General features: G+C 41.9%; 1 protein-coding gene across 1 annotated transcript in view; it reads left to right on the top strand.

Moving 5' to 3' along the window:
* The first annotated feature begins 1,214 nt into the window (after nt 1-1,214).
* LOC120529940 (intraflagellar transport protein 57 homolog) overlaps nt 1,215-10,876 on the top strand; it is a 45,528-nt gene continuing 35,866 nt past the window's right edge. Inside the window, exons 1-3 of the mRNA XM_039754149.1 lie at nt 1,215-1,427; nt 5,730-5,892; nt 10,541-10,659. Of these exons, the coding sequence (XP_039610083.1) occupies nt 1,261-1,427; nt 5,730-5,892; nt 10,541-10,659 (449 nt within the window). The 5' untranslated portion in view covers nt 1,215-1,260. The remainder of the gene's footprint in view (nt 1,428-5,729; nt 5,893-10,540; nt 10,660-10,876) is intronic.

The following is a 10,876-nucleotide window of genomic DNA, read 5'->3' as shown; positions in this document are numbered from 1 at the left end:
TATGCACACCTGTAACAATAGTCAGTCAGTCAGTCATCGTCTAACCCACTATATCCTAACACAGGGTCACGGGGGTCTGCTGGAGCCAATCCCAGCCAGCCCACTGCAGGGCACACACACCAAGCACACACAAGGGACAATTTAGGATCACCAATGCACCTAACCAGAATGTAATAATAATAATAATAATAATAATAATAATAATAACAATAATAATAATGAAAACCTACTTTTGTGCACCCCTGCATTATTGGTAATGTTTTAAAGCCACAGTACTACAGTATTGTGTTTTTTATTCCTTCTTATTAATTAGCAAATTGCACATTTTCATAATTACACATCATTTCATTGATGAAAAAAAAACAACAAAACACTAAAAAATGTTTCAAGGTCAGGACCAGAAAGGGCGAGAGAGGGGTGCAGTGGTAGCACTGGTGCTTCACACTAAGGAGACCAGCATTCACATCCGAGGTCCTCCTCGTATGGAGTCTGCATGCTCTCCCCGTGTTCTTGTTGCTTTTCTCCCACAATCTAAAGTCATGCAGGTGGGTGGACTGCTGGTGCTAAATTGTCCCTATGCTGTGTGTGTGTGAGCGTGTTCACCATGTGATGGGCCAAGGCCCTGTCCAGGGGTTGTTCCTGGCAGTGCCCACTGCTTGCTGGGGTAGGCTCCAGGTGCTTGGCATCCCCACCAGATATGTAAAATAGATGGATGGGTTTTTCAGGTTCATGACCAAATTTGGACTTCCTGACTGTTTGCCCACTCTGGGTCAGTGGTTTGTGGCCAATGTTGCCCAAATGTGCTAATCCCAATTGAGCCACAGTTGGCTGCCCACATAGATTAGAGTCGATTAGATTAACTGAACTTTATTAACACATGCCAACACTGTTAACTTTGCCCACGCTGGCCCCATGTCAGTATGCTTGCTGGGTTATTCCTTTTCATATTCCGCCAGGTCCACCACCATCACTGGTACATGCGATCTTTGCGCTTTACCGGCCCTCTCGAGAAATTCTTTACTTCGATTCGTGTTGGTCGGCGGGACACGTCTGACGTTTTCGCACCGAGCCCGGTAAAGATAGCGGTTTCCGTGGAAACGGCCACCTCGGACGTTCAATAAAAAATAAAAGTCGCTGCCACCCAAATGATAAAGACTAGCGTGACTAATTTCTTGATACTTTTATTTTTGTACTCATTGTTCACATCCGTTTATTTTTTCCATTATAGCCAGGACAATAGCAGTCCTCGGTGTCAGTTAGATGCTTGTCAAAATGTCCGAAGAAAGCCGGAGATCCGAAGATTACGAGCCTGGTCCCGGAGCGGCTTACACCTTATTTGTAGTCATGGAGGAACTACTGGATAAATTAAAGCTGCTCAACTACGAGGAGGAGGTGCTCCGGAGAAACAACGTGAAGAGCCTGTCGAGGTGAGCGAGCAAATGTGCGATCGAGTGTCGGCAGCAAGTGATGGGAGATTCACGAACGATTCGTTCTTTCTGAGCGGCTTATTTCATTGAGTCGTATGAAAAAATTCGTAAGCAAGAACAACAGTTTTAAGTGGAGCGCTTCGGGAGGACTAAAACGCATGCGTGTCCTGGGTATTTTAGTTCGCCGGTAGATGTCTAAAGCGCATGCGTGTCCTGCGTAGGTTTGGTTCGTCGATAGATGTCTAAACCGCATGCGCAAGAGAATCCTGCCTCTTGCCTCTTCACTCCTTTAACTCGTGAAAAGACACGTTCAGTTGTACGATTCACTCGTGAGTCTATTGCGAAACGTCTTCTTTTAAATATCGTAACATCTTAAATGCGTTATCATGCTTTGGTATGGAAACAGGACGACAGCATATGAACATATTCAAAAATACACTGCATATCAATATAAGGTGGATTATGAACTTATATATTTGTGATGCGATCAGAGAAAACGTAGCCTACTGTCAGAGCAACAAGAAAAAAGGCGATTTGTCGTGTTATAATAGCGATAGCATTATAGGTTATAATTGGTGATAGTGTATCACACGAACACTGTGAAAAATTAACTAACGGGTTCTTCACTTGAAGTTAAAATAATCGTGTTTGTTGGTATTACTCAGCTTTTTCTAGTTACATTGACACAATTCTCTTACACGTCACATTAAAACAACTAAATTATGTTGAAACAAACCCATTACATTATTACCTATTAAACAGTAGCGTAATCAGCCTCGGAGATTCTTGTCTTTATTCACCTATTTTATGTAAATCTTACACGGCAAGCCAAATAACCATTTAGAGATATCTTTAAAAACATTTGAAAATAACTTAAATTCATTTAAATATATCCCTAAATATTAAAATATTTTTCTAAATCATTTCAAGATATCTTTAAATATTTCCAGATATATTGAACTCCATCCATCCATCCATTTTCCAACCCGCTGAATCCGAAAACAGGGTCACGGGGGTCTGCTGGAGCCAATCCCAGCCAACACAGGGCACAAGGCAGGAACCAATCCCGGGCAGGGTGCCAACGCACCGCAGGACGCACATAAACACACCAAGCACACACTAGGGCCAATGTAGAGTCGCCAATCCACCTAACCTGCATGTCTTTGGACTGTGGGAGGAAACTATATTGAATTCATTTAGAGCTATTTCTTAATCATTTGAAAATATCAGTACTGTAAATGGTTTTAAAATATCTTTGAATGCATCTCACATTAAGATATCTTTAAAATACCTCCTTTATTATTTAAAAATAATTTTCATTATTAAAAAAAAAAAACACATCATTTCCTACGTGAATTACTTCAGTTATTTGTTCTTTCTTATAAGATTACAGAATTAAACATATATTTGTATTTCAATTTTCCAATGTGCAAACAGTGCAGTCTCATAGTCAAACATCAGCAGCGTTCTACACAGTGGTGTGCTGGTCTGGTAACAGCAATTCAAGAGAAGCCCACCAAATTAACAAGCTAATTAAAGGGGCAGGCTCAGTAAGGGGACAGACTCTGGACCCCCTGGAGGTCGCAGCGAAGAAGAGAATGAAAAAACAAAACTGAGTGCCAGTTGTGAGTTCTGAACAACACTGAACATCCTCTCTCTGACACCAATAATGAGGACTTTCAGCCATGTCAGTAATGTTTTAAAGCCACAGTAGTACAGTATTGTGTTTTTTATTTCTTCTTATTAATTAGCAAATTGCACATTTTCATAATTACACATCATTTCATTGATGAAAAAAAAACAACAAAACACTAAAAAATGTTTCAAGGTCAGGACCAGAAAGGGCGAGAGAGGGGTGCAGTGGTAGCACTGGTGCTTCACACTAAGGAGACCAGCATTCACATCCGAGGTCCTCCTCGTATGGAGTCTGTATGTTCTCCCCGTGTTCTTGTTGCTTTTCTCCCACAATCTAAAGTCATGCAGGTGGGTGGACTGCTGGTGCTAAATTGTCCCTATGCTGTGTGTGTGAGCGTGTTCACCATGTGATGGGCCAAGGCCCTGTCCAGGGGTTGTTCCTGGCAGTGCCCACTGTTTGCTTAAGTGGTCTGAGAAATGTGACTGGGGGTCTTTTATAATAACAGCAACATGCCAGTACAGCAATATACCTCCTCACTGGGGCTGTGACAGCCAAGTCACAAATTTTCTTTTCTTTCTTTTTAAATCTATCTATTATATAGTGCCTTTCACATCTATCTATCTATCTATCTATCTATCTATCTATCTATCTATCTATCTATCTATCTATCTATCTATCTATCTATCTATCTATCTATCTATCTATCTATCTACAACAACAACAACATTTATTTATATAGCACATTATCATACAAACAGTAGCTCAAAGTGCTTTACATATTAAAGAATAGATAAATGAAAGACATAATTATAAAAAATAAATCAACATTAACATCGAATAAGAGTAAGGTCCAATGGCCAGGGGGGACAGGAAAAACAAAAAAACTCCAGAGAAAAAATAAAATCTGTAGGGATTCCAGACCATGAGACCACCCAGTCCCCTCTGGGCATTCTACCTAACATAAATGAAACAGTCCTCTTTGGATTTAGGATTCTCACGGAAAGGCTTGATGATGATGATGGTCACGTAGACTTCTTCCTTTTAATCCGTCCATCATTGTTGGAGCATCATGAAGCTTTGAGTAGGTGGAGGTGGCGCAGGCCACCACCACAAAGAAACCGGAAAAGAAACAGAAAAGAGAGTAGGGGTCAGTACGGATTTTAGAGCCACCATGAATAGTTATTATGAAGAATTGAACATACAGAGTATCAGGATTAAGTTAAATTACGATTAAAATTAAGTTATAAAAAGGCCATGTTAAAGTAATGTGTTTTCAGCAGTGTTTTAAAGTGCTCTACTGTATCAGCCTGGCGAATTCCTATTGGCAGGCTATTCCAGATTTTAGGTGCATCTATCTTTAGATCTATCTATCTATCATATAGTGCCTTTCATATCTATCTATCTATCTATCTATCTATCTATCTATCTATCTATCTATCTATCTATCTATCTATCTATCTATCTATCTATCTATCTATCTACGGTGCATCCAGAAAGTATTCACAGCGCATCACTTTTTCCACATTTTGTTATGTTACAGCCTTATTCCAAAATGGATTAAATTAATATTTTCCTCAGAATTCTACACACAACACCCCATAATGACAACGTGAAAAAAGTTTATTTGAGATTTTTGCAAATTCATAAAAAATACAAAAACTGAGAAATCCCATGTCCATAAGTATTCACAGCCTTTGCTCAATACTTTGTCGATGCACCTTTGGCAGCAATTCCAGCCTCAAGTCTTTTTGAATATGATGCCACAAGCTTGGCACACCTATCCTTGGCCAGTTTCACCCATTCCTCTTTGCAGCACCTCTCAAGCTCCAACAGGTTGGATGGGAAACGTCGGTGCACAGCCATTTTAAGATCTCTCCAGAGATGTTCAATCGGATTCAAGTCTGGCTCTGCTCTGGCTGGGCCACTCAAGGACATTCACAGAGTTGTCCTGAAGCCACTCCTTTGATATCTTGGCTGTGTGCTTAGGGTCGTTGTCCTGCTGAAAGATGAATCGTCGCCCCAGTCTCAGGTCAAGAGCGCTCTGGAGCAGGTTTTCATCCAGGATGTCTCTGTACATTGCTGCAGTCTTCTTTCCCTTTATCCTGACTAGTCTCCCAGTTCCCCACAGCATGATGCTGCCACCACCATGCTTCACTGTAGGGATGGTATCGGCCTGGTTATGAGCGGTGCTCCTCCAAACACGACGCCTGGCATTCACACCAAAGTGTTCCAATGAAGACATATAAACATCTCAGTGATGGTCCATAGAATGGGATGCACCTCAAGTGTCATAGGAGAGGATCTGAGTACTTGAGGGACCACCAAACATATCACAGTTTAGAGCCTATCTGCATATCTTTAAAGATGTTGGAAGAAAACTGAAGGAAACACACATAAGAACAGGGAGAAGCTGCAGACTCCACACAGAAATGCTAGAAGCTGGATCCATGAGGGGGCAGCACCACCATGCCACCTACTTTACCACTCCATTGTACAGTAGATTCCTTATAGATGTCTTTTATTGTGACTATATTCCTCTCTTCTCAGCAGCACGTTATCCACAATTGAACTGAATTGATTCTTGGAAATAGAAATGACGCACATTGTAATTACCTGAACATTTTATGGGCGCATATCTCCTTAACCCCGCTCCTTTTATATTTCAGGCACTACTTTGCACTTCCCACTAATCCTGGAGAACAATTCTTTATGTTCACCACTATTGCTGCTTGGCTCATCAACAAGGCTGGCTGCTATTTTGAACAGCCGCAAGAGTACGATGACCCCAATGCTACTGTCTCGAAGATACTGAAGGAGTTCCGGAACTTTGTAAGTATCATTGGAAAGCGTCAGCTGGGTCAAACTTCAGCTGCCTTATAAGCCCCGTTATGCTGTTACTGTCTCTGTTAAGTCTTAGTTTAACCAACCTCTGCTACAGTCACCTGGTTTATTCAGTTTAGTTGAACTCTAGGGGGCGCTCAAAAAACCAAATCACAAGGCACCAAGGATAGCCATAAATCAAACTCAGATTCTGGAGGGCCACCAGGCCAGCAGGTGGTCATTCCAGACACTTTCTTAAGTGGTAAGCAGTTAGTGCTCCAACCAATTTGCTATTTAAATGTTAATGAAAGACATTTATTTATTTAGATTAGATTAGAATAATTTATTTGTCCCTAAAGAGAAATTAAAAATTTACACAAGTTCACAACCGTACATGGTAGTGTTTTGAGTCTCGGGCAATGAGAGGTTTCAGTTTTTGACTTTTAATATATTTACAAATATTTTTGAAAACATATTTTCACTTTTGTCATTCTATCTATTATTTTATAGTGTCCTATCTATCTATCTATCTATCTATCTATCTATCTATCTATCTATCTATCTATCTATCTATCTATCTATCTATCTATCTATCTATCTATCTATCTATAATCTTCCTTTGGATCTTGATCTTTGTTTGTCCGCAAATGAATTAGAAGAAGAAGCACTAGATGGCAGTAGAGAGACAGCTAAAACATAGGCATTGCATTAAGAATCTCCTCCAGGTTTATACTACTGAAGACTGCAGTACGCCAGTCACACCTCAAAACACAGACATTCAAACTAAACAAATTGTTGTGCTTTAAATTAACTAAAGAGATCTTCATTTAGATCTTGATCTTTGTTTGTCTGTGAATTCCACACATGCGTAGACCACCGTCCAGTTTAGTACGTTGTTGTTACTCACGGATGTCAAGAATGTGCCAGAATAACGAAAGGGGTGGTGGACAGTGTTACGCTGGTTAGAGAATGAGATTGCCGAAGATAAAAGGTACGTGCCTACGTAACAAATGAATGAAAGAAAGACAGTGGGTAAAATGAATGACACGTAACAGCACGTTCCGGAAATTATTATTGTTACGTTGTAGCCGGCGAGTGCTGCACGTCTCACAGTTGTACCGTGGCTTGCTCATATGTCGGTGAAGTGATCCCTATTTATGCTTTAAAGAGCCTGGATACCTTTGTGTCCCCCTTTTATAACCACTGCTCCGTGTATATTGCCTTACTCTTTGGATTGCTACAAAGCAACCTTCGAGATTAGAGAAAGAGAAAGAGATCGTGAGAGGAAACTACAGCGTCGTGAAAACGAGACGGACTGTGAACGGACAGAAGCAAAATGCTCCTACACCACCACATAATTACGATTCGGACAGTGATTCCGAGTAGGCCATTCCTATCGAATCAACGTCCAAGGGTTTTCTTTTGTAATTTTGTTCCCCTTATAAAAAATCATAATGCTGTGTGACGAAGGGCCCAGTTCACGACTGGCAGCCGCGTTTAAACAGGGAGCCCTTCACAGACAACTTTAACACGCATAGTTGGCGCACATAACTAGTCATTATCTATCTATCTATCTATCTCATCTATCTATCTATCTATCTATCTATCTATCTATCTATCTATCTATCTATCTATCTATCTATCTATCTATCTATCTATCTATCTATCTATCTATCTATCTATCTATCTATCTATCTATCCATCCATCCTTGCAACCCGTCAGCACGATGCTGCCACCACCATGCTTCAACTTTGCAGTGCTATTATCACTCAGATGATGAGTGGTCCCTGTTTTAGAATTGAGGCCAAACAGGTTTCATCAGACCAGAGGCTCTTTTCTTTTTCTCACATCTATCTATCCTCCATTATGTTTGGTAAAAAGACCCCCTTTTCCATGATTGACCCCTCTGCTCCACTGTTTAAAATTTTAGATCAAACACATTTTCATTAAGCTGCACATTTCCAGACATTTCAGTCACACCACTCTTTTTCTATATGGTCCCCCCATTTTGGGGCATCATAATATTTGTGACAACTGGCATCCCAGGTGTTTGTGATTCCTCAGGTGGGTTTCATGGCTTCATAAGAAACCTCGGCCTGCTGCTACCCTTTGGAGTCTGTAGCTGTTGTTATTCAACATGAGGACAAGAGCTGTGCCAATGAAAGTGAAAGAAGCCATCATGAGGCTGAAACACAAGAATTAAACCATTGGAGACATCAGAAGACCTTACGAGGACCGAAGTCAACTGTCTGGAATATCATGAAGTGAAAAGAACACACTGGTGGGCTCAGTAATCACAAAGGGACTGACTGCTAGCCCAAGGAAGACCTCCACTGCTGATGACAGAAGAATCCTCACTATGGTCAAGAAAAAGCCCCCCATTTCTGTCCGACAGATCAGAAACAGACTTCAGGGGGCCGATGTGGACGTGTCAGAGACGACGATCAGCTGAAGACATCATGAACAGAAATACAGTGGAGGACACACTGCAAGATGAAGACCACCTAAACAGGATGGCCAGATTACAGTTTGTGACAAAGGACTTCAAAGAGCCTGCAGTTTTCTGGGAAAAGGTCTTGTGGACAAACGAGACAAAGGTGAACCTCATCAGAGTGATGGTGAGAGCAAAGTGTAGAGATGAGAAAGATATGCCCAAGAGCCAAAGCAGACCACCTTATCTGTTAAAAATGGCAGTGCTGACAGTCTTATGGCTTGGGCATGTATGGCTGCCAAAGGTACTGGCACACTTTCTCTTCACTGATGATGGACCTGCTGACTGCAGTGGTACAATGAATTCTGAGGGGTATGGAAACATCTGATCATCTCAAGTTTCAGTAAAGACCTCCAAACTCACTGGATGAAACTTCATCAACATCAAGATAATAAACTAAACAGACTGCTGAGACAGTACAGGACTTTATCAAAGAGATAAAATGGAAAATTCTGGAATGGCCAAGCCAATCACCTGATTTCAGTCCAACTGAGCAGGCCTTCCTTATGCCGAAGAGAAAACTTAAGGTGACAAACCCCCCAAATCAAGCAGGAGCTGAAGATGGCTGCACGAGAGGCTTGGCAGAGCAACACCAGAGAAGACCCTCAACACCTACTGATGTCTGTTAATGGAAGACTTCAAGCAGTCATTGCATGTGAGGGACATGCGACAAAGTCCTAAATATGACGGCTTTAACAGACCCGCCATTGCTGTGTGCCAAACATTATGGTGCCCTGAAATGGGGGGGGAACCATGTAGATAAAGCGTTCTGTGACGAAATGTCTGCAAATCCCCCCAAATGAAAGTCTGCAATGTGCACTTTAATCATGATGTCTGAATTGTTTGATTTGTAATTTTTAACTATTCAGCAGACGGGTCAATCAAGGAGAAAATTTTTGTCACTTTGTCCCAAACATTATGGACACTTGAGTGGTCCAAGTTCTTATGGTGCTCAGCTGGTTTATTGACTCAGGGTTCTCAGGTCTGTGGCCATTCTCTCTGTATGAGCATGTGAGACCCTGAGAGATGTGTCAGCGGTGATATCTGGGGGGCTCACCCTACTGTGCTCATGAAGGGTTATCAAGACCACCATGGTGTAAAATGAAATCCTCCCAGTTTATAGTAGAAGACAAGATGTCTGCTTCCTCACTTGAGCAGGGGAAATTCTCTTTAGCTCAACTGGATGAGCCGCCACTTTTAACTTGAAGGCCCTGAGTTGGTGGCCACCTGGTGTGTGTGAGGACCCTGAACGATTCCTCATTGGTGACAGTGATGTCCCCATCTTCCAGATGCTCATGAGGAGTTCCAATGCCAAGTCCAAGACTAGAAGCCTTTGTCTGAAGTTTCAGATTTGAATGAGGACTCCAGCAGAATCTGAAGCGTATAAGCCAGCGTTTCTCAACCTTCACGTATTTGCGACCCGAGTTTTCAAAACAGTTTTAATCGCGCCCCTCCTAACATTTTTTTGAAAGAAGCCCACTAATACCAATTTGTTTTTTTTTTAATTAATGATATATCATAGAGGCGGCACGGTGGCGCAGTGGTAGCGCTGCTGCCTCGCAGTTAGGAGACCCGGGTTCGCTTCCCAGGTCCTCCCTGCGTGGAGTTTGCATGTTCTCCCCATGTCTGCGTGGGTTTCCTCCGGGCGCTCCGGTTTCCTCCCACAATCCAAAGACATGCAGGTTAGGTGGATTGGCGATTCTAAATTGGCCCTAGTGTGTGCTTGGTGTGTGGGTGTGTTTGTGTGTGTCCTGTGGTGGGTTGACACCCTGCCCAGGATTGGTACCTGCCTTGTGCCCTGTGGTGGCTGGGATTTGCTCCAGCAGACCCCCGTGACCCTGTATTCGGATTCAGCGGGTTAGAAAATGGATGGATATATCATAGATGCATATTTTATTATACCTACTTCACTTTTATCGACATTTATCTAACTCTATTATTATTTTTCTAGTATCAGAATGTAGTTTAAGTTCATTTGTTTTGGTTTCAATAGATGGATTTTTCATATTTTTGATTCTTGTTTTCTTTTTTTCACATCTTCGCTCCCCCTTTTTTGTTACTTTGTGCCCCACCCAGCACCGCCGGCCTAAGCAGTTCATGCAAATGAGCCGGAGTACAATTGTAAAAAAAAAAAAAAACAATTGTTTTATGTTTCTTACTTTTAGGGTGGAAGCGTTGATTTCCCACCTTTAAAACTGAAAACGGGAAGTGGAGAAAATGTATGCAATGTGTTGGACCGTTTAGCAGAAGAAGCCTTAAAAGCGACTTGCATCAGCTGGAAAAGGTATGTGGTTTATAGGGGGGCTGGTGGACATTTGTAAAATATCACACTGGTACGGGAGGGGGGCATGGTGGTGCAGTGGTTAGCACTGCTGCTTTGAAACAAAGACCCTGGGGTTCAAGTCTTGGATGCTTTCCTGTGTGGTGTTTGCATTTCTCCTCCTTGGCCATATGAGTTTCCTCCTGGTGTGCCAGCTTCCTTGGACTGGTGATGCCAAAGT

The sequence above is a fragment of the Polypterus senegalus genome, chromosome 5, assembly GCF_016835505.1.
Source record: "Polypterus senegalus isolate Bchr_013 chromosome 5, ASM1683550v1, whole genome shotgun sequence".
Classification (NCBI taxonomy): domain Eukaryota; kingdom Metazoa; phylum Chordata; class Cladistia; order Polypteriformes; family Polypteridae; genus Polypterus; species Polypterus senegalus.
This window is presented reverse-complemented; position numbering and strand designations above follow the sequence as displayed.